The sequence below is a fragment of the Thamnophis sirtalis genome, unplaced genomic scaffold (assembly GCF_051295495.1).
Source record: "Thamnophis sirtalis isolate CommonGarterSnake01/CBP01778 unplaced genomic scaffold, rThaSir2_p1.2 scaffold_3, whole genome shotgun sequence".
Taxonomy (NCBI): Eukaryota; Metazoa; Chordata; class Lepidosauria; order Squamata; family Natricidae; genus Thamnophis; species Thamnophis sirtalis.
The window spans coordinates 133293340-133320636 of record NW_028261383.1 but is presented as its reverse complement, the minus strand read 5'-3'; the positions used below and the strand labels follow the sequence as shown (position 1 = coordinate 133320636).

The window sequence follows — 27297 nt, the reverse complement described above, 5'->3', positions numbered from 1 at the left end:
CAGAACACTTACCTCTTGGAAATCTTGGGGCGTCTTATACACCGGTGCATCTTATAGTCTGAAAAATACGGTATATTCCTTACAATGCAGCTCAGTACAATCCAGGGCTAGCTTTTAAAGTTCTTTCAGTATCAGTCCAATCTCACTGAGTTTCGACCCTGTTGATATTAAAGCACTTACCCTATTCATTTTTTACTGGATTATGCAGTTAGCATGTTGAGCTTAAAGCATAATTTAATTTAGATGCGATATGTGCTATAATGCACTAGGTGTTTTTGGCTGGCATTGATGAATCCTCTAACTGTGATACAATCGATTGGGTTGCCTTAATATCACAAAGATGTTGCAGGACAGGGGGAAAAATGGTCTCCAGCAGCTGCTGGCTGGATTACGTAGGTTACAGTAAATGATAAGGGAGATAGGAGGAAAATTGCTGATAGAAGTAATAGAACTTTAAGAAATGAAAAGAAGGAAGGAAATAAAAAGTAGAATAAAAACCAGTTGGGGATAGGAGAAAATAGTTTTGAGGGAAAGAAATGAGGGTAAGGAAGGAAGATCAAAGAAAATATAAGGAAGACTAAGAGATAAAAGAGGAACAATGCATGTTGTCAAGAGCTGAAAGACTGAAGAAGTCAAGAGATAAGAACCGTATACAATAGATGCCAGTTGTTCCCCATAAACAAGCCTCTAACATATCTCAAAGCCCCTTTGTTTCCTCTCTCCTTTCCCAATTTTGCATTCTGCTTTCCTTTGTATTTGGCATCAAAGAATTGATAGACTGTGGGCCATGTTTAGTAGGGTAATGACGCAGAATGTTTGGAAGAATGTTAACACATAGGTTTTAACTATATAATATTTACTATTCAACAAAGTGGAGAATTGTTGCCTCTTCAAAATGTTAAAAAAAACAACCCATATATAGTAACACTATTTGGCGATAATAGTCAGGGAAGGGTCTGAGGCTCCCAAAAGAGGTTTGTGGGTTGTGTGGGGCCTAGGGGCTAGGAATTGTCTATCTCTGCATTCAAGATTCTGAACTTTTGTTGCACAGATCATACTATGGATTGGTTTGGGAGTGTTAATTATCAGCACCTACACAACTTTATCAGCAACTCAAGAGACTCCGGCAAAAGTGGAAGCCGTGGAACCAGACAACGTGCCTAGAGAAATAAATAAGGAACAGGACTCGGCTAAAATTTCAGGTATGTGACATGTTCTGCAAAATGCTGCATAAATTCCATTAAATATAGTTGCACTCCAATCCATTCATAGGATCACAGTGCTGAAACAGTAGAAATCATAATTTTAGGAAAGATAATGTAATGGCGATAATCTCTTGTTTTCCACATGATTGTTTTTAAAGTTAACAAGCTAGGACATTCTTTTTCTTAGAGGCAGATTTTTAGTACAGGAGTCAATATGTATTATATCATCTCCAACCTTTAAATGGTTAAATATCTGTTGGAATATGCCAGTAATCTTTCTTTTTCTGTTTTTGAAAACCCAAGAGCAAATGTGTAGTTATAGTAACTGAACCTTGATCTTGCCTGTTATATAACAATGCAATAAGTATATTTTAAAATAAATAAGGTATATAAAAGATGACTCCCCTCCTCCCTCCAGACAAGTACAAACTACATTGACTTGACGGCTTCTCTTATATTTCATTTTTTAAAAATATCTTTTTCTCATCCCTCATCAATAATCAAATTATAAAAGCCTATCACTCAGTCCTAATCAGCAAAAGTCTACTAAGAGCTACCAGAAATATTAACACATATACTGCATTTTAATCTTAATTTTAAAAAATCTATTTGTAGCCCAAACTCATCACTTTTTTAAAGAAATAAAGCAAAAGAATTCTCGCCCAGCTTGTAAACAGATTCTTAAAACTGTTCCATACAATTCTGGTCAAAAAGAAATCCCATTAGTACCCTGTTTCCCTGAAAATAAGACCTCCCCGGATAATAAGCCCAATTGGGCTTCTGAGCGCATGCACTAAAATAAGCGCTCCCCAAAAATATTGCAACACAGCAGCAGCCATGAGGTGACCATGCTCGCAGTCTCCTTTATCTCAAAAGTAATAATACCTCCCCAAAAACAAGGCCAAGTGCTTATTTCGGGGGTCAAAAGAAAATAAGTCCCTGTCTTATTATCAGGGAAACACGTAGTTAGCAGAAACCAAAACATACATATTTCAACTCTGAGGATATAGATTCATTTCATAGACCACCTGTTTACTTTATAAACGCTTTAATCCTGACATGTCAAATGTCCATAAGTTGACTTCTTATCATTTTCTCTTTGTCTCTCTCAGGAATAATGTCCTTGGTTTCACTCCTTATTTTTGTAAATCCTAGCTAAAAAGGCTTTCCAAATCACTCTTTTAATTATTATTTGTATGTCCCCTTTAATTTTTAAGAAATCAACCGGTTTTATCTATGAATCTACTTTAGTATCATTTTCCACATTATTTTTCTACTCTTGACATTTTTAAAGTTATTTTCAGATTCACAGCAACTTTTTCCATATAGTTTTTGTAACCCAACATTTTTAAAACTCCAAATCCACATTCAAATCAGTTTGTTTTATCCAATGAAATCTGGTGTTTGTCTGCATCCTTTGCAGTGTTATATAAAAAAAGTAATTTTTGAGTACATCGTTTCCAACCAGTCTTAATTTCTTTTAATAGTAAAATAGTGTTGCTGCATTGTATTAATGGGTCTCTTCTCCTTTAAATGAAATTGTTTGTTCTCTCTAGTCCCCTTTAGTCAGCCTTATCATCTGTTTATTTCCCCACTTATCATCTGTTTATTTTCCAATCAACAAACTTTCCCACATTGCTTACATATGAATTTCAAAATCTTCATATATTCTTTAATAGTTTTTTTAAAAGCCCACAGGAATATTCTTTCAATTCCATTGGGCCTCTTAGTTTTCTAAAATCCACTTTCTAGTCCCTGTTTTCCAAAAAAAAGAGCAAAGCTTTTCTTTATAAACCATAAACTTACATTGGAGTTTTGTTCATCCATGGTAGAAGTAGATTTTCCTCACAATGGTGTAAACCTTGCCCTTCAGAAGGCTCTTAACTTGAAAGAAGTTAATATTAAGCAGTTTCCTAAAGTAGCAAAGAGGAATTAGGCAAACTGTATGTCTCTTTGGTGCCTCTATGGTTCTACATACCATAGCTTAGAGAGGATGATTCCTCCCTCTCTCCTTTCATGTATCCAAAGTTCTCAAACCTGCTGGAGCTTGCAATTTTGCAGGGAGAGGACAAGGATGACTTATGGGTCATCCTTGTCCTCTCCTTAATCTGAAGAGGAATTCCAAGGAGCTGATCTATTCTTTGGCTTCTATTTCCACCATGTTTTTGGGCTCTGCAAACAGCAGGGTAGTGATCAGTCTGTCATTGCTGTTCCCAGAAGGCCTTTTTTTCTTTTTCTTTTTCTTTTTCTTTTCCTTTTTATATTTTTCTTACTTTGCGTTAGGCTTTTATCTCTGTATTTGTAAACTTTAATACATTTATTGTAAAAAAATGTAAAGGTTTAGCTTTATTTAAATAAACAAATGTATAAACCCCTCCACAAATATATGCGTAGTGATTTTCAATATTTTGGTCAAAAGTGGCAAATAATGTATCCAAATCAGTATTTGGCTTATACACCTGAAAGTTTGATGTTTTCAGGTTGATAAAAGAATATAAAATGGACATTGTCAATAAAGTGCAAGTGTGCAAATAATAGTTATTCCAGACCAGTGATGGCTAACCTTTTTGTCGTTGCATGCCGAAAACACATGCATGCGCGCACAACAATGTGCGTGCCCACCTGCACCCATAATGCAACGTGTGCATGACACACACACCTGCATACACCTCACTCCCGCTCCCTGTTTTGGGCCTGGAAGGCTTCGTGCACCAACCTGGAAGCCAAAACGGGGCGCAAAACGGAGCCCCCCAAAAGCAATGCAAGTGCCCCCATGCATGTGCTGCACACACGTGACCTCGCATGCATCCTGCCCCCGGTGCATGCGCGGCAGAGACCCAAAGACCAGCTGGCTGGAAGGAGACATGCACGCACACATGCGCAGTGGAGCTGGGCTGGGGCAACAGCTGGCATGCCTGCAGAGAAGGCTCTGCATGCCACCTATGGCACACGTGCCACAGGTTTGCTATCACGGTTCTATATCAGACCCTATTTATGGTATGGCCTCAGATCTGAACTTTTTATACATTTTTTTGGATTAAGAAACCTGGCTGTCTTGGAAAACAGCCAATCGTAGTTTGATGAAGGAGCTATGTAACTCTTCTGCTGCCACTTTTATACACTGATGTGCCTTTTAGTCCCAAAAGCTTGTTTATCAGCCATATTTCTGGGCCATCCCCAGCTAACCGTTAAAACAAACACTTGTCAGTTCTGAAAACAAACAGTCCAATAAAACTGGGGGGGGGGGATTTTGAATCTCTCTCGCATTACTAATGCCATGCATACGTGTTTATCAGGCCAAGGAAAACATAGGAGCTCACGTGAGTCAATGTAGATTTTGTATTATTTAATTGATAATTCAGACTGACAGATAAATTCATTCAGTTGTTGTCTAGATTAGCAGGGTGAATCAGAGTGGTGAAAAATACTCATGTGGTTAGACATAGGCTACAAATTAAGAAATGGGATGCCTTTGAGCACATGCAGTTTGTGTTCTAGAAAAAAACCAAGCCTCAAAGTTATTTTCTCTCCTGGTTTTCCCCCAAACATTCTTTCATGATACTGAAATTATAAAAAGGAGACTCTGCATTAATGGACAAAGCAGCCATATAAAAAGCATTCCATCATGATTATTCCAGCTAGTATAAAGGGAGTGACATCTCTTGAGAAAAATAAATGCACATTTATTTTCTTTCTTGTTAAAAAAACAAAATTTCCTAAGGATTACAGAGGAACAGAGAGACAGATTATGAACGGAAAAGGATATTTCCCATATTTTCCTTTTCCATATTATTCCATATACCGTAATTCTTTCCTCTCCTGGTTTTCTCTCCCAAACATTCTCTTTCAGTTGTGTAATTTTAAGTGGAAAATATTTTTGAACTGTTCCTATTTTTAGTTGTTTGAGTATTGGGAACCTTTCCCAATCTACTGCAAATCATCTGTAGATCTATAAATGCTAATCTTCCAAATGCTAGTCTAGGAAAAAGAACCAGTGAAACGGAATAGGAGTACTATTGCATTACCCCCTCTTTTTCTAGCTTTTCTGGAATTCTATTTAAGTAGAGCGATTCCTAGGGATGCCAGGGCTTAGCAAAATGAAGTGCTGTAACAGGTGGGAAATAGCCAAACATGTGTCCCTCTGTGCTATTACTGAGGCAATCTGACAGCCACAGAAGATAACGTTTAAGGGATCATTGGTGAAACTTGAAGATCATGAGATATACAAGGGGAGTCCAGAATAGTTCAGAGAACTGCAGAGTCGCACCAGGGATTGTGCATGTGCAGGGTGGGGGAGCATGGGGGATGTCACGCATGCATGCGCAGGGGAGGGGGGGTTCGTGTACGCATTGTATTATGGGTGCGGGCACACGCTTTTGGCATGCAACGACAAAAAGTTAAGTCCATTACTGCCTTATAAGGTTATCTTTTAGGGGGTGCTTCTGTGCTCAATGCACCATCTTCCCTCTCTCTGTTGGGAATAATTTTGCAAAAAGAACCTGCTTCCCAGGGAGCTGCATTCTGTCATTCAAACCACGGATGGGGCTTCTGGGTTACTTGGCTGTCACCAATACCCCCTCTTTCAGCCCACATCTGTTTCTCATTTCTTGCACGAGCCTCTTGCGGAAACACATGGCTTTCCTCTTCAGGCAGCGTGCAGAGGAACCCTTTTCCCAGCTTGTTTCTGAATTCGTCCCAGTCCCCCCTCCTCCCTTCCCTGAACCACCAGCAACTTTTAATTCGTGCTTGGCTTGTTAAGGCCGTCTTCATCACTACACTGAGCATTTCGGATTTCTGCCTTTACCATACACCCCATGCCCATCAGCAGATGCTAGGATGCTTGTGTTTTTTTTTGTTTAGAACAGCGGCCTTTGAGGATATAGAGCCCCGAATTGTACAGACTTTCATTAAACTCTACCCCCTGGGTTTGGAGATTATGGAGATTATGAATGCTGCCCTTATATGTGAACACATATTGACCAGGAAATTTTGAATCATGCTTTTATTAACGACTCCCAAGTGCCCGTTACTCCTCCCCTCCCCCGCCATCCGTATCGATAGGTGTTTACTGTCAGCCACTGCTGGCGAAGGTATAGAAACCCCCTTCCAGAGCAAGGTTGCTATTACAGGGCATGCGGATGTTAAGAGGTTGCTAAGCTGCCTTTGAAAGCACATGAAGGCAATTATCCATTTGAAAAAAAAAATCTAATTAAGATTCAATTTCTTTTTCCCTTTTGAAAGATACCACTCACTCCCCCCCCCCCCCCGGAGGGTCTCCCTGGGTGGATTATGGTTTTTTTAAAAAATATTTTGCATCTCCCTGCTTTAAAATCGTTGCTCGGAGCCTTCTTCCTGTTCCATTCCTCAGTGGTTTTTCCATATCAAAAGTCTGATTCGCCGTTTCTCTACGTTCTTCCCAGCTAGTCCAGAAATGAAAACTGTTTGGTCCCTGTGATTCACCGTTGCCCTATCTATCTATCTATCTATCTATCTATCTATCTATCTATCTATCTATCTATCTATCTATCTATCTATCTATCTATCTATCTATCATCTATATCATCTATCTATATCATCTATCTATCTATCATCTATCTATCTCTATCTATCTCTATCTATCTCTATCTGTCTGTATGCCTGCATGCATGCATGCCTGCATGCATACATATATACATATATACATACATACATACATACATATCCATTCGGATTTACCATTTTGGGCCTCTGATGAGATGTGGCTGCGTCTTGGTGTCTGGTGTGCACTGTCAGTCTGCTCCACTTAAGGCCATCGTGTGCAAAAGCCCACCGTTCTGACATCTGTGTTACAGGGAAGGGATTTGGGGGGGGGGAAGCGTAGGGAGGTCGTGCGAGCTTCAAAGGTTACACCTGTAATAGGCGTTTTGGATGCACTTACTTTGTCATTCCTGTCTCGCTCTGCCTTCTCCTCCTCTTCCCCCACCCTGCCAGCTTGTTGGCTATGCAGAGAAGAAGCCGGAGCTCTGCGTGAAATGGATTACCCCCCCCCCCCGCCCCATTCCTCCCTTAGCTTCTAATAACTGCTGGAACAGCTTGGCTTGTTGGAGCACTCCCTGGTGCTTTGGGAGAACAATCTTTTAATAGCTCCTATGACACAGAAAAAGGAGCCATTGCCCTGCTGTCATTTTTTGTTCAGTTTTACAGTCTGCGTGTCAGGAGAAAACAGTGAACTAGTTTCCCTGATGCCATTCAGTCACCTTGTAAAAGTGTTAATAGTTACCATTTACAGATGTTCTTGGTGAAAGTATGCTCTCTCTCTCCCCGTCCCCCTCCGTTCCCCCCTCCCTCCCTCCCTCTCACTGGGCAAGCCTTTACAGACTTATCTCCTGTCCCCCTTTTTTTGTTTTCTGTTCTTGGGTTTGGACTCAAACTATATACCTGTAGAGAATCCAGAATTTGGGTGAGCTAAATGTCCTATATCAGTGATGGCTAACCTTTTCTGAACCAAGTGACCAAAACGTGCGTGTGCACGAAGGTGCCCACACACAACCCCCCAAAATGCAATGTGCACACAGTCTCCTGCATGCGCCCTGTGCATACATCCCCTGCACATGCATCCCCGCACATGCATGCATCCCCACATGTGCCCCTTGCATGCGGCCTGCCTCATGCGCATGCGCAGCAGAGACCCAAAGTCCAACTGGCTGGCAGGAGGCGCATGTGCATACGCAGTGGAGCTGAACTGGGGTGACGGCTCGTGTGCCATTAGAGAGGGTGCTGTGTGCCACCTCTGTCACACGTGCCATAGGTTCACCATCACGGTCCTATGTGATGACATTTCTGCATACATTAGGGAAGAATTGGGAATATTCCCCCCCCACACACACCCCCTTTTAAAATGCCTGCCATGTGACTGCCTCCTTCCAGAGTTGAGATAGGAGCTGAGCAGCGATCTTCTCCCTGAACTTGTTCCCATTTGGAATGACAGAAGTAACAGATGATGTGGTACCTATGGATTTCTCTTGTCGGTGGCGAGAGATTTGTGTTGGTGATCATGTCAAGACCATCTTTTTTAGATACTGTGAGATATATTAGTTCAGAAGCCTGGGGTAACATCAGATGAATTAATTCCATCTCTCTACCAATAATTACGCCATTATCTTCATGTCCTTAGCTATAACTCTGTATTTATTGTCTAATAGCACAAGTGATTACCAGTTGGCATTGTGCATGCTGCTGAAATTTTACTTTAATTGTTTTTTTACTAAATGTCAACAGCCTCATATTTGTCCGTTACCACAGATTTTGCTACCTTAAAATAATCCATTCTTTTTAAATGGTTGGATTTTCTTCTTTCTTGAACTTTAGAAGCATGGCAAGAGTAATGAAACAGGGTGTATAATAGGTTGGCCTAGAACAGGGGTGTCGAACTCCATTTCATTGAGGGCCACATCAGGGTTGTGTTGGAGGGCCTGAAGGGCTGGGCGTGGGCGTGGCCATGATAGGCATTTGACACACAAGCTCAAGATGCATTTTTCCCCTTCTTTCTTTCCACAGTTCTTTACTATAACCTTTTTTCTATCTCTTCTAACAAATATTACTGGCAAACGTTTATTACTTATTCTTCATACTCCACTAAACTTTTTATTTCTAAATTTATACCCCATTGTTTAATAGTAAATTGCTTTTCCAGGCAGAAAAGCTATTTATATTATTGTATTTTTTATTAGTCAACTAATAATAAAAATACAATAGCATAAATAACATGATAATACAAAATCTAATAGAGGTAAATTTCCAGGATAGTAAATAGAAATGGCTGTCATTTATAGATTGTTGTTTGTAGATTAAATGGACCTACAGCATATAAAATCTGGCATTAAACTGTAGTATTAACATAGAATGCTGCTTGTTTTCTATCCACATCAAACACTTATTTGAGGACACATAATTGTAATCTAGTCCAATCCAGTCCTCCTGCAGCACTCTGCTGGCCAAAAACGGGCCATGTGGAGGTCCCTCACAGCCCATTTTTGGCCGGCAGAGTGCTGCAGGAGGCCGGGACGGCCAAAAACAGACACTGTGGGGGATGCACCCAGCCCCCCTATAGGCCATTTTGGCCAGCAAAGGCACCACAGACTGGTACTTCGATATTTCTAGGCCGGCCCTGTGAGCTAGATTTAAGCAGGTCAGACCCAACCCGTGGGCCTTGATTTTGACACTCCTGGCCTAGGACAATGTTTCCCAACTTTATGCCATCCAAATATATCAAGTTATATATGCTATAATTGATATTGAGGTTTTCTTAATTTATTGTATTCTTCATGAACTGGGAAATAATTCCAGGACAGGTAAAGAGTCCACCAAATTCAAAAGACACCAGCTTGGGGAAAGCTGGAGAAATTTACTGTATTTTTGGAGTGTAAGACGCACCAATATTTTGAAGAGGCAATTTTTTTAAAAAAAAGTTTTTGCACTCTGCAGACCTCCCCAAAACGGCCCATATTTTGCGAAAATGGGCCCTTTTTGTCAAAAAAAGGGCATGCATAGCCTTTAGGAGGCTTGTAGAGTGCTCCTGGGGGCTTTGGGGGCAAAACTCGCCCTGTTTTTCACTGATTTTTGCCCTCCCCAGCCCCCAGGAGTACTCTGGAAACCTCCTAAAAACTATGCACGGTCATTTTGATGAAGGGGGCGGGGTTTCAGGAGGCCAAAAATGCTGCACCCAGATTTTTAGCCTTTTTTTTTTTTTTTGAGGGAAAAAGGTGCCTCTTATACTTCAATTTTAACTCTAAAAATTACCACCAGACCAATAGTGGCAACAGATTACAGAAAATACATGCATGCACACCAAACAATAAACTTCATTGGTGTTTACCGCAGCATCTTTTCTCAATAGACAAGCATCAAAAATGCTACTTCTTTCCCTTTGCTAGTTAAAAATAAGCATACGTAAATTTTCCAATTAACAATTGCTTTTTTATCCTCTCTTGTTTTTTTTCTTTCTTCAAAATATGAAAAGAGTAAAAACCTTCTTAATATGTTTCTCTCCTTTCATAGAAATCAGAGCATTGATAATGTCAGAGAAGAGGCGATGTCGATTGATATTGTGGGATAATTGCCTTCATCTCTGGCACATAAGCTGCAGTTTTGCTTCATTCATTCATTCATTCATTCATTCATTCATTCATTCATTCATTCATTCATTCATTCATTCTATTTCTATAGGCACCCCTCTCAGTCAATGACTCTGGGTGGCTTACAATTCAAAAATATATTACAATTAAAAATACCACAAACATTTTAAAGCAGTAGAAACATGTTTTGTAGGGGATTGATTGTGAGAAAGGAGCTGTAATTTTTCTTACTCCTCGCCTTACTTTGTCCTTAACATCTTTTCCAGTGCAAATGATAAAACTCTGCTTCTACAGGCCAGCCTAATTTCCCTTGCTTTACAACAAAAGATAATTTCTGAGCCCAACCCAGTTGCGTTGTTTTTTAGTTAACTGTTTCTTTAAATTACACATTTGGTGAAAAGCCTTTCACCTTAGTGTTCCATTTCTATTCTCCAGCTTACAGGTAGTCCTCAACTTACAGCCATGTGACCATACAAAGTTACAACGGCACTGAACAAAGTGACCTATGACCGTTTTTCACACTTACGGCTGTTTCAATATCCCCATGGTTACCTGATTGAAATCCAGAGGCTTGGCAACTGACTTGTATTTATGACGGTTGCAGTGTCCCGGGGTCATGTGATCGATCACCTTTTGCGACCTACTGATATGCAAAGTCCATTGGGAAACCAGAATCACTTCACAACCATGTTGCTAGGTTAACAACGGCAATGATTCATTTAACAACTGTGGCAAGAAAAGTTGTAAAACGGGTCAAAACTCATTTAACAACTGCTTTGCTTAGCAAAGGAAATGTCAGGCTCAATTGTGGTCGTAAGTTGAGGACTACCTGTACTGAAGAACACGAAGAGGTTTATTGGAATTATGCCGGGATAAATTGCCAGGAGCCCAAAGCATAGCCGTTATATTTTTCTCGCAGGGAACTCTTTAAGCGGGATATTCCAAAATAAAGTCAGCTGCCATTGTGGCTTTGGAGGCCACAAAGGGCATCCGAATATATTTTTTTCCCTCCTGCAGATCTGAATCGATTGCAATGCCAGGTAGCGCAATCCTCATCTTTCCCTGGAGCAGAACTGCTCCCCTTGTCAAATTCTTGGAGAGAGGATTGGAAAAGCTTTTAGGGTTGCTCACTCATGATGAGGTTTTATTGCAGCCGAGAGGGATGGGGTTGGTGTGCCATTAAAATAAAAGTGGATGCTTCCAAAAACCCCATGGGAAAAGTCCTTCCCTCACCCTGCCCTAATGCAGTCGGAGGAGTAGCTAGGGTTGGCTTGGTGTGGGAGCTATCGTTCAGCCACCGGTCCTTGGGTGCACTCCCAACATTTGGGGATTTTCATCTCTTCCCCCCCCCCTCTTTCTGCCTAACTCTTCCTGAGCCCCAAGATCTTCCCCCCCCCTGCTGTTTTTGTAAGCTAAGAAGCTTTTACAGCCTCTCTGCCTTTTTTCCTGTCAAGCCCAGCACCCCTCATAAAACATTAAGAGGCACAACATTACTGTAACATTATCCAAAGGGACCACAAGGGCGACTCTACAGTTTCAGTGATTATTACACATCCTGGGCAAAATGTTTCTCTCCAAACCACATATAGCCCCTTATAGATTTTCCGAGCAGCATGAGAGGCCGTTAATTCACGCCCTGATGATGAACTTAATTTTGCTTCCTGCTGAGAAAATGACGGCTTTGAGGCAACTTTGTCTTATTACAGAGTGGAGACCTTTTTTTTAAATCTCTTTTTTTCCCCTTTTGTTTTGTGCTGCATACATTTGTGTGTGTGTGTGTGTGTTTGTGTTTGTGTGTGTGTTATATGCAAAACCAGAGGTTTAGATACAAGCTTACTAGTTATGTTCCACACTGTTGAACACAACTGGAGCATTAATAAATTAATGCCAAAACCCCTCCACCTTATCAGATGGGAATAGAAAGCTGAAATAAACAAGGAATATGCCGTATCTATTCTGCTTTTCCCGGCGTAGCTGCCGTTTAGTCAAATGACCTGGAGAAAAATCAGCTTGTGACAGACCAACCTTCTAGGCCAGGTGAAAGGATCATGGTCCAGGTGATAAAAGTTAAATTCCTGATAGAAGCTGCCAGGTTATTTCAGAAGCTGCTGAAATGAAGATTAATCCAGGGCTTGCCACTAAACCCTGAATTTAAAAGGGGAAACATACATGTAACATGTGTTCCCTTTTTAAATCGGCAACTCGCTGACTGTGGCTGAAAGCTGCTCCAGGTCATTTGGCTGCAGAGCAGTCCTGCTGTGAAAAAATGGGAAAGATAGTGTCCATTCCCTGTTTCTTTCGGCTTTCTATTCCCCTCTGATCAGGTGGGAGTCTCTGGCATTAATTCCTTAAACGCTTCAACCCCGGGGTTTTCCAGTGTGGAATGCAACTAGTATCTAAACTTCTGGCTTTGCAGCTGTATTTCCCCCCTCCCCCCCAGTTATTGGTAATCAGGGTTTTGGGAAGAGAGAAATGTCCTTGTAAAATCTGCACAACTACAAATTTTGACACGTATTACATCAAATCCACTATTTCTGTTTAAAGTCAGTTCCTTTAGACATAGTGGGGGTGAAGAAAACTTGGAGGTTTGCATGCAATGCATTGTAATGGCTCAAAACTGCTGCACTCTGGGTTTTGTGTTTTTTTCCTACGTGGCCCATCGAAGGGAAAGCATATGCTACTGTGATTGAAAATTGCATGCTACGTAGATCTGAGTTATGAAACAACAGTATTCCCAGCAGCATCCAAATCTACATATATGGTTTGAAAAGTGGGGTTTTCAAGGTAGGGTTTCAATTGGCTGTTTGTAAAGGCCATGCTAGCTTGATTTTCTGGGAACTGTAGACCCAGTGGTATGCTGGAGCCAGCTCATACAGGCTTGCAAGAGCTGATTGTTAAATTTGCTGGAATTCTGCGAGCCACTTGAGAGCAGAGCTGAGTCACAATGGAGCATACTGATTAGCTGTTCAGTGGCTAGTAGCGAAAACACTGTGGCGGCAATGGATCTGGAGAGCCAGTTGCTAAACATTTACCAGCATACCACTTATCTAGACCCAATATATATTTGGAAACTACCAACTTGGGGAAGATTGATCTATGTGGTTTCCTCCCCCCCCCCCCCCCCCCAATCCCTTGTGTGGTTTAGCCTTCTTAGTCTGGGTTGGACTTCTCGAGTCAGAGAACAACTTTTCAATCTTATGCTAAGCACTGCCAGCAGGGGTGAAATCCAGCAGGTTCGACAGGTTCTGGAAAAATTTTGAGTAGCTTGGAGAGCCGGCAAATGCTACTTCTGGCTGGCCCCAGAGTGGGGTGGGAATGGAGATTTTGGAATATCCTTCCCCTGACACAGCCACCAAACCAAGCCATGACCACAGAACCAGTAGTAAATTTCACCACTGAGTGCCAGTCTAATTGCCCATTAATATTTGTCCCCATCCTTTTCCCCCCCTTTTCTTTCTATTCCCAAAGTCCAGATGCAGGCAACTTTTTTAGCTGGGTGCTGCCATTGGGGCATATGAAGCTGAAGCAAATGAAATTTGAGGATGTTTTTAATTTTCTTTTTAGGGTTTGGGAAGGCTTATGAAAATAGGTGTGACAAATGATTTACCGCATTTGCTTTTCACAGAGAATTGTAAAAGCGGTAGACATTGCCCTGTTGAAAATTACCATTTTATTGCTGATGTTGCTGAATTCTGGGATCTGCAAAAATATTTCATAAGTGGCCCAAGGGCTGTAGGGTGCCCACTCCTATATGGTCCCTAAATGGTATGGATAGAACTCAGCAGCCTATCTAGCAAGGATAATGAAAACACAAGGATTTCATATTAAAAGAAAATGTATTATATCCTAATGTGTCACATAAGAGCTTCCTGGTTTAAGGACATTAAGCAGAGCCCTACAGGATTCTGTCTACATTTTCTCTGAAGAATCTGGAGCTTAAGGCGGGAAGAGATCTGACTCTCAGCGCTTGCTATTCTGGTGAGTGGATGTGTGAGGCAGCTGCTCTTACTTGCTTTCTTGAATCTTGCAGTAGGTAAAGAGTGGTCTTGCCTTGAGAAATGACAGATTCGACATATATTTTAGCATCAGATCCAGCATTTAGAAGCCATTGTGCTTTAGGGGAAAGTTTCCCAAATTATTTGGACAACGAGCCATACCAGGCCTTAAGCCTACATTGTCTTACTTTTGGCTTTCAATTTATCTAAATCAGGAATGGGCAATTAATTTTCTCCAGGCATCCCATGAGAAACTGGGACTGTTGTGGAGGGCCGAACCAACAGGGCTGTGAAGGTGCGTTGGCACGCACATGCACGGTGTATATGTATGTATATAGCATGTGTTTATGTGTGTTTGTGTATGTGTCTGGGTAGATATACACTTTCTCTTGAGAGCAGGCAAGAGAATTTCATTTTTAATGTGGGCCAGTGTGCTCACAGTAAAAAAAATGACAATAATAGTTATCTTACATACAGAAATTGAGAGAGAAAAGTAGTCACGTTTAAAATAAAAATAATCCAAGTGGGCCAAACAGGGGCAGCCAAAGGGCTGATCTTTGGCCCACTTCTAGTCCTGATTGTAAAGTTCAAGGTTTCCTATGTCCAGTCATGTCTAGGGAGTGATGCTGATCTCTATTTCTTAGCCGTGGGAGCTAGCGTTGTCCAAAGACATTTTCCATAATCATGTGGCCAGCATGACTATACACCAAAGGCGCATGGAACACTGTTACCTTCCCACCAAAGTGGTGCCCATTTATCTACTTGCATTTGCATGCTTTCGAACTGCCAGGTCAGCAGGAGTTGGGGCAAATAGTGGGAGCTCACCCTGTCGTGTAGTGGTCGGGTCTCGAACCCGGGCTGTCAGCTTTCCAGCAGACAAGCGCAGCATTTTTAACCACTGAGCCACCATGCTTCCTTCGCTCTACATTACTTGCCATTGAAATCACAACATCCCCAACATATTCTGGGACCCAGGGACAACCAGTCACGCTAATTTCAGCAGAAGACGTTGTGGAATTGTTGTAGCTACAGACTTTGGTTTGTGTTTGCTGCTTCTTGTATTTCTGGAAATATTGGTTACCTTTCTTATATTGTGACTGTCAGACATTCATATTGTCCAAATACAAGTCAGTTTCTATTAACTTGCAAGCATCACAAAAAGTCTCTGGAGTCATTCTAATTGTGCCTTGTGCTGGAGCTTTGCTAATCTGCCAGGTTCCAAAGGACTACAGGTTCTAGTTTAATTGTGGTCCCTGACAATGTTCAAACAGTTTTAGAAACCCAAAGGTTTTTAATCACATGTACCCTAGGTAATGTTTTCTTCTACCCATCCTCTTTCCCCGATAGGTTCCTTTGAACAACAACAAAACAAACAAACAAAAACAGGGCTATAGTTTCCTCATTCATTTGCTCCTTGTTGCCTGTTGGTCTCTAGCTAATCTGAGCCTCCAATGACTAAACCAGCCTTCCCTAATCTGGGTTCTCTCCAGAAGTATGGATTTCAAAAATTTTCCAGCCAGGGAAGCCGTTGTTGAAAATTCTGGGGGTTGAAATCCAGGCGCATAGGAAGAGCCCCCAAGTTAGAGAACGCTGGGCTCCACTTTCCCCAAAATGAAGTGTGTTCTTTTAGACTAAGTTGTGAACAAGAGAGAGAGGGAGGAGGGAGGGGGAGAGAGAGAGAGGAATGAGGAGGATGCAGCTTGAATGGAGCACATCTTTCCCCAGGGCTCTGTCTGTGGAAGATGGAGCCAGCTTGGCTTGGAAGTAGGACTTTGGCTGCAATTCTTCAGCTGCTTTGCTCTCTTGCATTTGGTCTCCCTGACAATGCTGAGGCAGCTGCATGAAGCCAAGCCCTCCTGTCTTCTCTCTCCACCTCCCCATGTTCTGTTCCTGGCACCCGTGTACCTGTTGAAGATCATCTGCCCCAGTTGGAAGGTGTGTGGGTGGAGGGAAAGTTAATGTTCACAAGGAGCCGAAAATGAAAATGGGACAGGGTGGGGAAGGGTGTTCACATAAAGTGTGAGAATGACTATTTCAGACTTCGACTCTGCAGGAAATGCTTGGCGTGACTTCAGCTGCCAGAAGTGAGGGAACACTCTGAACTGCCCTGAGTGCGTCTGTGCGTGTGCGTGCGTGCATGTGTGTGTAGAGCTAACTCCTCAGGCTCTTTTGCAATGTAGACCCCTGATAATGGGAGATTTAGTCTTCCTGTTCTCATTTACTCACTTAAAAAAAAAGACTTTCAAGGTGAACATCTATGGATTTGGTTGGATGGGGGAGAGGTTAGATGTATTCTTAACTCTTTAGTCAGTTAAGCAGCTGGAGGTGAGAAGGCTCTGCCCCATCCACCTGCAGAATTTCAAAACCCAGGAGTAGGACTGTCACTCTTCCTCCTTGCTGCAGGCTGCTTTCCTGCAGAGAGCAGTGTCAGGCTTTTAAACTGGAGGCATAATTGGGAAAGCCTGAAGCCTCTTCTGTGATACCCTGCCTCCTGTTAATTCTGGTTTTAGCAGAGTGCCTGCCTGTATCTGCAAGCAGGGAGAGATGCTGGCAATTCCTACAGCAAGAGGCCTGAATAAACAGGCCCCAGACAGCCTTCAGCTGCCTCCTTTCTTCACTCTGCCTTTCTGTCTTGGTTTTCTCCCTTCTGGGGATTTCTCTTTGCTCTCTACCTCTTTCGCTTCGGTTGTAAACCAACTCCTCCTTAGTATGTTTCTTCCAGGTTTGCTAATTCCAGCAGGTAACTTTCCTTGGCCATGCCTAGCATCTTCACACACTGCTTATCATGCATAGCATGTAAATGAGCAAGAGCAATGCTGCCATCTAGTGTCCACTCATCCCAAACAGCAGCATTTTGTTCTAACAATCCAGCGCAATTATTTCTGTGTGCATATGTGTGTGTGTAAAAAGGAGAGCTGTGATTACTTTTCATAACTTCTCTCTTCTACTATAAAATGGAATGGGGTGTGTGTTTAAGAGAGAGAGAGAGAGAGAGAATTTGATTAGTGTCACTTCTTACACCTAAAGAGTCTCTTGCGTTTGCCCTCAGACTCATTTTTCTCCTTTTCCTTATGGAAGAAAATGGCAGCACAATAGTGTATAGATGGGGAAGATGGCACAGGGTAAAAGGGAAGGTTGCCTCTTCCCAAGCATAACTGATAACATCAAACTAACAATCCGTTTTCTACGGTAGTTGCACTTTATTAAAAACTGAACCCGACCGAAGATATTATAGCCACAAGAGAGAAGGGGGAGCTTGTTTGTATGGCAGATGGGAAATATGTGTCCTTAATCGTTTCTAACCATGCTTTGCAGATCAAGACCCTGCAGTTCAAGAAGTGGCTGATAACCGTGACAGACCCAAATTGGTGAATGAGAAAGAAGAGGTGGAACAACCACAGATCAAAGTCCCCATGGATGTGCCTAAGAGAGAAGACAAGGAGAAACCAAAGGAGGAGGTACAACTGGACCGGCCTGATCAAGGTAGCGTAGAATTAGAACTGGAAAGAGGCTGGAAATATTGAATTCAGAGAAGTAACAGATCCACAACTTGTTCCAATTTTCGGTTCCCATTTATTTGGTCATAGAGCACTGTAGACGTCACTTTATAAATATGTGTGAATTGTACTTCACCAAATGTGTTGCTTTCTGTGCCGTTCTTGATTGAGAGCCTGTGTTTCTTTTCATGCAGGCTTTGCACAACCTGTGGGAGAAGCCCATCGCCATGAGCCACCAGTACCACGTGATGGGGTAGCAGTGGATGAGGGTCAGGACCGGGAGGAATCTGAACAGAATCGGCCACCAGCAGACAAGGATGTCCTAGTAGAGAACAATGCTGTAGTGGAGAAGGAAGACCTTAAAATTGTTCCTAAACAAGCTGATGAACAGAATGGCCAGAAAAAGCTGGAAGACCAGCCCATAAAAGACCCCAAGGCAGCGCCAGAGGGGGTGGCACACAAGGAGGATCAGTCTCCTCACAGAGAGGGTGAGCTAGAGAAGCAGAATGAGAAGAGAGACAAGGCCCTGGGTGGGAAGAACGGTGCCAATTTGCAAGCAGCCGAACGTGGCAAAGAAAGAGTAAAATCCATGGAGAAGGAAAATGAACCACGTATGTACTTTTCTCTGCTTCTTTTGGTTCCAGGGAAGTTTAACGTATTATTTGGTCTTCTGAGATTTAGCATTTATACACTTGACATAAGTTATTACAGAAATTGATTGGTGCTATGGAACGCTTGGAAGAACTGCAAAGCCACACCCAGCCTGAACTGCTAAAGTCTGAGCTGGGCTTTTCAGGCATTTTTTTTTCAAAATTCCTACTCTATATCGACCAGCCCTGTTCACAGCTGTTTCCTTGCCACAAGGCTTCTATCTTTTTATTTACAACATCCGCCTTGTGCCAGTGTTTCCCCCCTCATCCTAGCTTTTACTAAAAGAAAGAAGTCTACTTCTGCAATTTAAAAAAAAGAGTGGATTTTATATCTCAAGAAAAATAACTATGAATTGCTTTGCTTGCACTTAAAAAAATACTTATGTGTAGGAGGAAATGTAAAATCTTATACCAATGAATTCCCAAGTTCCTGCTTGCGCTGGCCTAAAAACCACATTTTTTCTTTGGTGGGGGTACCATGGAAGAGCCGTTTCAGCCATTGTTTTGGGAAAGAGGATGTGCTGAATTATTGGCCGTGGCTTGGCTCTTGTGCAGTTCTTCACTTCTTTGCTAAGCATCAGGTGCTGATGACCATTCTGGTCATTGGGGATTTAGGGCCAAATCTTGACAGGTGCCTCATTGCATAAGTGTCCCATTGCATTGCTCTCCAGGGCCAGGGCTTGCATTTTAATAGGCTTAGGCAGTTAGCAGTGGTCTCTTGCCAGCAGGCTATAACACTGTTAAATATTTTTTTTAATGACTTTTCCTTCGGCAATCTAGTTGGATAGAAACTGCAAAGAGAATGGAGGGGGATGGGCAGGGACAGGGGCAGAGAACATCTGTCATTTTCTTTGCTCCATCCAGGAAATATCTGTGTGTTTCTTCTTTTCAGATGATAAAAAAGAGGTTGTTTCTTCAGAGAAGTTTGGTCCAGCCCAGACTGAGGCGAGAGAGGTTCGTAATGCAGAAGAGAAGTCCGAGAGCAAGCTCGAGGGTAAGCATTGTCCTTCCTCCACAGAGCAGATGTGTACACATATGCACACACACACACACACACACACACACACACACACACACACACCACAACTGAGATTACCATCTGCTTCCCTGAAAGCCTTTGGTGTGCGGGTGTTATGCTGTATACGCCTAGGCCAAATTCTTTAATCGTACTATGAAAGGGAAACTAGATAAAAGCTAGACTGCAAGGCCAGGCAATCTTGTCTTGAGATAATCTCAGAAGGTGTAATGTGACGCTACAAGCACCAGAGCACCAGTGCAATCCTGTCACGTTGGTGAAGGGCAAATAAGCATCTCTTGTAGAGTCACTTGCTTGTAACGGAGCCACAATCCATTTAAAGCTACAGGTTCCCTCCCCCTAGCGCTAGTCGTTCCCGACTCGAGGGGTCGGTGCTCATCTCCTTTTCAAAGCCAAAGAGCCAGCACTGTCCAAAGACGTCTCCGTGGTCATGTGGCCGGCATGACTAAACACCGAAGGAGCATGGATCACTGTTACCTTCCCCCCAAAGGTGGTCCCTACTTTTCTACTTGCATTTTTACCTCCTTTCGAACTACTAGGTTGGCAGAAGCTGGGACAAGTAATGGAAGCTCACTCCATTACGAGGCGCTAGGGATTCAAACCACCGAACTGCCGACCTTTCTGATCGACAAGCTCCATGTCTTCACTACTGAGCCACGGCATCCCTAAAAGTACAGCAGAGCCTCCTCAACCAGAGTCCCCACTTCCTCAAAATAGTTGGGATTGTATTGAGGGTGCATCTGAATTGGCAATATTTTAAAACGGAGCAGTCTCACTTTTCTCTTCTTTTTTTTTTTCCTCTCTCTTCTCCCCCTCTTCAAAAGTCGCCAGCATTAGGAGAGCTGTTGGGCTTCAGAAGCTCTTCCCTTGTCAGTCAAAATGCAGTCTGACAACCTAAAACATAACCTCAAAGCAGGCTCCTGGTAGACGCCCTCAAATTCTTGTTTTATATATATTGTATGACTGTGAAGGCCATAGCAGTAGTTTTCCTAAAAATAGTTTTGGTCTTGCCAGTTCTCTTGTGTTTTGAACACTCCTATATACATTTTGTTCAGCAATCCTCCAGGCGTATGAAAATGATTTTCTCCCCTTGCCAGTCACAATCTCCTGATTTCCCTAGACTGTTTGCCAATGGGGTTAATGCTAAGACAAACTGATTATTACCTTATATCCCTTTTCTCTCATCTGCACCCCTCCCGGCAATTAACTTTACATTAATTTCTTCCCCATTGTCTCGATAAATTTAATGTGTTTATAAGTTGCTAGTAAAAGATCGCCAGGTTGCTGATATATAACTGGTTGTTCCAAAATCCATTTGCTTGTTCCGGAAGAGAATAGTTCTTTCTGAACTGTCTTGTGGAGCCCAAAACTGTTCTGAGCCTAGTAATGCCTATGATGTTCAGTGGAGCAGCCCTTGTATTCTAAAGTAAGCATTTCTTGTTTAGTTTTAGTGCAGGTAACAACCAGGGCTCTTCCAGTGGGTTATAAGAACTCTTAGATGCATTATATCTTCTGCGTGGAGTAAGAATGAAGTGGCTGTGAACTCTGAGGAGAAAAGAAAGATTAAAAAAGAACCAGGTGCCCCTGTAGTAAAGAGAAAAAGCTGCATTTAAAAGATGTGAAAACTTGATGAGAGCAAAAGGGCAAATTTCCCCCAAATTGATTTCCAGATACGCTGGAGTTATAGTTCCTAGAATTCCTAGCCTTTTGTGTTTTTCCGTTGCCTTCAAGATCCCACCTATTTCCTGTTTAAAATGCAGTCTTTTCGGCAAGAAGTTTCCCACCCCTGTTTCCACTCTGATTCAGGTGACTCAGGACACAGACGAACCCCCAAATGGCCCCAAGGAGTTTCAGAGTGCTAACAACCAACTCTCAGAGTGCTAAGAATACAAATCCTTCCATTCCCCACCAGTTAAAACCAAAGAAGCTTCTTGGATGAGAAGCAAAAAGTTTTCCAAGGGGAAAAAACAAACAAAAATGTCCATTCGTCTCTTTTTGGTGTATGTGGAGGGGGAGGGGGGGAGGAAGCACCTTTGGGATAACCATGACCTGGACAATTGAGTATCTCCATAAACATTTTGCCTTCAAGACAGTTTTGATTTGTGCCACACTTGGAAACCTCCATGTAGTTTTCTTGGCAACTTTTTGGGAAGCGGCTTGCCTTCTTCCTAAGGCTGAGAGAGAGACTGGCCCAAGGTCACTCAGCTGGTTTTGTGCCTAAAGCAGGATTCACACTCTTCTGGCTTCCAAGATGATTCTCCCCTTTCATCATGGCTAGTGAGAATTCTAGGAGCTGCGATCCTAACTCACGGAGGACACCAATTTGGGGGAAAGCTGCTATATAGAAAGCTGCTTAGGATATTTATATATGTTTTCACTTGCTTCCTATGAAACAGCAGTGACCACATTACCTAAGAATGGAAAATTGCTCTAATTAACACCCAAGTGAAACAGGAAATATTCCTAGACTGCTTGGGAGGGCAAGATTGTCCCTTTTAAGTCTACTTCTTTCCCTATTCTTGCTTTACTTTTTAATAAATCAGAACAGATACTAAAAAAGTAACATTATAAAATAACAAAAAGGAAAAAAAATGATGCCATACTGTAATAATGAAACGTAGGGATCCCCATGCCTCTATAGATGTGGGTGTCTTTATAACCATATAGGAACGTTTTACTTAAAGGTGTATTTCTTTCTAATTCCAATTCTTTTGACTATGTGACTGTGAGAATCCTTTTGTTTTTAAATTCCCACTTTGCCGGTTTTTACTTTGCATCATTCCAGGATGTGTAGTTTTCTGGGATTATTACTTGATTTCCCTTTGGGACAAGAGTTCCTTTTCTGCTTATTTGCATAGTATGCTGTTGATCTTCATGGTGTAGTTCAAGACAATTCAGGAATGCCATAATAATTATCCTTTCTAGCCAAGCCTTTCTAGAAGGTGATTGGGAAATCCGATTTCTTGAGGCCAGTTCTTAAGAATGAGCGTGTTACCTCTAGATTAAAGAAGCACAGTGTATATGCAAATGTGGCAGAGACCATAATAAGCACGGGGGGGGGGCGTCCTAATTTTCTCCTTGAAGATGTACAGTAGATCCCATGGATAGATTCCTTCTAGCCTCAGTTTCTTCCTCCCCCCCAGGAGATGAGGAGAAGCAGCTAGACCATGCCGTCCTGTTGCAAGTGATAAAGGAACAGCAGGTTCAGCAAAAGCAACTCTTAGATCAGCAGGCAAAATTGTTAGCAGTGATTGAGGAACAACACAAAGAGATCCACCAGCAAAGGCAAGAGGACGGAGGCGAGGAAAAGCCAAAGCAAGGTAAACCCCACCCACACAAACCAATACCTAAGTATTGTAGAAAGTTGCTTGTGGAGCTGTTATAAAATCTGCTCAGAGAAATATCCCTTCTCCAGTGCCCTCTCTAAGCAATAGATTAAAAGCTCTCATTCTCCATGCATCCCAGCCCTTGTTTCAAAACTATAGGAAGACTATAAACTATAAAACAGAAGGTACCGCTTAAGACACATTCTTATACCTTATTTATAATTTCACAATTAATGCAATAATTTTGGTAGTCAGATGTAGTGGGGAGGGTACTGAGTGACTCTCCAAGGGCCTCTGGGTAAACTGTTTTGTTGGTGATAAAGAGTTTTCTAGCTTGCTAAATTGTGTATACAGTAACAGAGAGCTCTCCACTTCTCCTTTCCAATAGAAATCCAGCTGGAACATGGCCTCGCTTTGACCAAGAGTAAAGAGAGAGATCACCTTGACAACAAAATTGAAAATGCTCCCAAGAATATACCAAACGAAAACCTGGGTCATCCTTTGCATCTGCCTGAGAACCAGCCCCAAGATCCTGAGGAAATTAAAAGGCAGGAGGACGCTGGTCCAGCAGACTTGAAGCCTATACGAAACAAGTTAACTGAAATTCCTCCTAAAAATGTTATGGCTCAAATAAACGATGAGGAGAAAATCGTACACCACCAAGCTAATGCAAACCACAAAGAGAAGTTGGAGCCAGTCAGGAGTGATTCACAGATAGCTAGGCCTGATGGACCCCACCAGGAAAAGCAAGCCAAGTCTGAAGATTTGATAGGACAGAAGATTCAAGGGGCAGACAACGTTGAGAAGAGAAAAGAGGCTGTGAAAAGGGCTGAAAGCCAAAGGGAGATACCAGAGGTAGCCAACATCCATGGTGCGGAGGGAAAGATTCCTCGTAGATCTTCTGACAGGGAGTCCCTTGCCAAGGAGGTCAAAAAAGACTTCCATGATCCAGACATTCCACTCAAACCAAAGATTGCTGATAACATACCAGGGAAATTGGAGGTCCAGGAAACTGTGAAAGGTGGGGAAAGACAGATCTTACCTTTGGACCAGATTGACAGATTACAGGGTCAGGGGGCCAAGATTAAAGAGAAGACGGCCACTGAAGCCCATCATCCACAGCTGGGTAATGCCAATGATCAAAGGCATGATTCAGAGAGAGAGCAAAGAATCCCAGAGAGCTTGCAAGAAGCTGACAGTGACTATATCTTACAGGGAGACGTAATTAGGCCAGAGTCCAGGGATTATGAAAAGGCCAAACCCAACAGAGACCTCAAGCTACAAGCAGACCTGGACCTGCGCCGCAAAAGGCGAGATCTGGAAGAAGAGGTGGGAGGTGTAATATTTGGACTTAACCCCGTCCCAGATGTGAAAGTCAATGACCTCCGTGGTGCATTAGACACTAGGTTCAATCAGGCAGCAGAAGGGGCCCAGAAAGCCCTTCACAGCCGACAGATTAAACAGATACCAGTGGGTGAAGAGGAGGCGTGAAAGTCTCCACACTCTGAGGAAATGTAGGAATCTACCAGCTGCTTAAAGGTGTCTGTTACGTGGCTAACTGCCATTGGTGTTTAACCGTTGGCAACCCAGGTCAACTGGCTCCATCTGAAATGAGCTCCGGTGACTGAGCACTGTTGGCTCTGGGGGAAAGAGGAATTTCCATGCTGCCAGCCAATTTCATTCTTCAAAACGGTCTCTCCTCACGCTGCTGGTAGCTTGTGTGCAAAACCCAAGGTCATCTATTTTCTGGGTTCCAAAAACGCTTTACGCTCGCCATCTTTCCAAAGAAGCATGTACATTTTTAATTCCTTTTGTTTAATTTCTGTGTCTAGGATTAGTCTGTTGCCTTATCTGTTATTTTATCCTGTTGGAAAATCCCTTTTATCGAATATGTGGACATTGCCCTCCCTTAAATTAACGTTTGGATTTTTGTGTTCTGCCGTTTGCTAAATGGGTTGATTTGGCTTTTGGAAATGGTTTCAAGAAGATGAAAGTAGTTCTGTAAACGTCTGAAAAGGGAGCATCTCTTCAAAGATAAATTCTTAATATGGACTTGATTGCTAACAAGTGCATTTTGACAGCGAATTACAAACTGCTCTGATCTTCTTCAACCAGGTCCAGTATTAGCAATAATAAAAGTAACCTTTTTTTTTCATTTTTGGTTATCAAAATATAGGTCTGTTTTTAAAAAACATACCTGTCTTAAGTGCATTATGAAACCATACTGTGCATAAAAGCTTTGCAAGATGCTTAAATGAAATCATTTCAAGAGGGCGCTGTCAGAGTAGGCCATCTACCTCTTTCCTCCATTTTATAAGTGCATATAGGGTAACTTAAAGCTTGTCCCCTATATCCCTTCCACTTTTTCAGGAGACACTCAAATGTGAAATGTTAGTCGTGTCCTAGAGTTGGCAAGCTTCGACATTTGAACACGATTTGTTCTAGGTGTCCTTAACAGTCCCAAGGATTGTGTTAACAAATGATACACCAAATTTAAGCTCTTAACATTTGATCGTCACTAATATCCAAGGATATTTGGAAGTTGGGCATAAACAGTTAATTATCGAAGTCAGTTATCAGTTTACATTCCTAGAACAAGAAGGGAGAATTAAAGTGGATGTTGCTTCTGGAGTGTAGCTTGGCCTGCAACATGAAACTGAGATTGGGGGACCCGGGGGTGGGGGGGCAATGCCATTGTCGTATCTTTCCTGTCAAGCGTATTTGCTGTATTTCCATTCAGGGAGACAGAGAAATGTGGCTGGTACCACTTGACTGTTGCAAGGGGCATTTTTCCTTGTTACAAACATTGTTACTCTAATAACTTTTCCTCAGGCATCTTATTGGTCCTGTCTGACCATCATATTAAACTGTGATTTTAGGTGATTGTAATAAACTAGAAAGGGCCTTCAGTTTACCTATAATCCCCTCCCAAGCCTTCTCCATCAAAGGCCACATGGTGTTTGCAAGCTTGAGCTTCTGTTTGGTCAATTAATTTCCAAAAGAAATTATGGTCTTTGTGTATCAAACTATGGTTAGCGCTGTCATGGCTCAATGGAAGTGATGGCTAAATGAAAACTAGAGATTGCAAATTCTTTGCAAGCCATATTTGAGAATGATATACGTGCTGGATTCATTATCATCGTGCTAAACCAGGAATAGCCAAGCTGTTTTAGTCATTGTGGACTACAAAACCCATAAACTCAATCAGCATGACCAATTATTACAGGTGTTATAGTCTAAAAAAGCTTGCAAGACATCAGTTCGTTTATTGCTGGGTTGAGAGCAAGGTTTCCTAACCCAAAATCCCCAGATGTTTTGCTATTCTCCAAATTGGCTGGGCATCTTGGAATTAAAGAGGCCGGAGAGGGGGAGTTGGTGTTGGTTGGGGAAAGACAGATTTAGTATGACATTCCACACGACCATTGAACAGAGCTGCCCAAAGCACAATTACGATAGTTTGTGGTTGGATCGCTGTTACTTCAGTATGTAAATATTTATTTTACTAATTTTTTTGTAAATATCAGCCAAATTGCTTTAATACAAAGGGTTATGAACGCCCTGTCATGGTTTCTCTGGCCACAGTGTGACTGTCTGCTATAATTGGAAGGACCAAAGATACTTCTGGCATTCCTCCATAGAACGACTCAAGATTTTTTTTTTTTAAACAATCCCATCTCCAAGCAATTACAAAGAAAGACACAAGATGGAAAGCGGCAGCCCTGGATTTCATCTGGAATTCCTCACTTGCTGCCACAGCAAAATGTCCAATTTCCAGTGTTGTACAATGACCAGTCCCAGGGATGATAGCTAACCTGCACAAATCAATAATAAAATAAACCTGAAGCATTTTACCAGAGCCTCTTTTTTTTCTTATTGGAAATAGCTGGTTTACACACACAGGACACCAAGACTGCTCAGTTGGAGACAATTTACACACGAACTCCCCGTGGAGATTCGAACCCTCACCACCCTCCAGGCCTTCCGCAAAGTCCTTAAAACCTGGCTGTTCCGACAGGCCTAAGGCTAAATAGCTGTTGCCCCCGTCTTGAATGGTATGACTGTTGTGTGTTTTTAAATTATGTATTGTTATGTATCGTTTATTTTTTTATTTTTTGTCTGTACTCCCCCCTTCCCTGATTTGATTTGTTAGCCGCCCTGAGTCCCCTTCGGGGGGGAAAAGGGCAGCATATAAATATAATAAATGAATGAATGAGGAAAAACCTATTGATCCCGATGCATTTTCTAGCTTTTACACTCAAGTTTGATTTTGGATCCATCAACAAAACCCACTATTAGCTTCAAGTAATATTATTAATCACCTTCATGAAAATGACGTTCCCAGCCAGAGTACAATCCAATTATTTTCTGAGACATGGTCATAATGAATTGACAGATTTGTAAAAGATACCGATATATGATATTTAATACCGTATTTATCTGAAAATAAGACAGGGTCTTATTTTCTTTTGAATCCC

At 42.1% G+C, this 27297-nt stretch overlaps 1 protein-coding gene across 2 annotated transcripts in view; it reads left to right on the top strand.

The window, feature by feature from the left end:
• The window catches only part of SLC38A10 (solute carrier family 38 member 10), a 95152-nt gene extending 68479 nt beyond the window's left edge, over positions 1–26673 (top strand). For both annotated transcript variants that reach the window (XM_087710160.1, XM_087710161.1), the window contains 6 exons: positions 1052–1202; positions 17629–17796; positions 18005–18421; positions 19353–19454; positions 22640–22816; positions 23211–26673. In XM_087710160.1, the coding sequence (XP_087566286.1) occupies positions 1052–1202; positions 17629–17796; positions 18005–18421; positions 19353–19454; positions 22640–22816; positions 23211–24313 (2118 nt within the window). In that variant the 3' untranslated portion in view covers positions 24314–26673. The remainder of the gene's footprint in view (positions 1–1051; positions 1203–17628; positions 17797–18004; positions 18422–19352; positions 19455–22639; positions 22817–23210) is intronic.
• Positions 26674–27297: the final 624 nt, after the last annotated feature.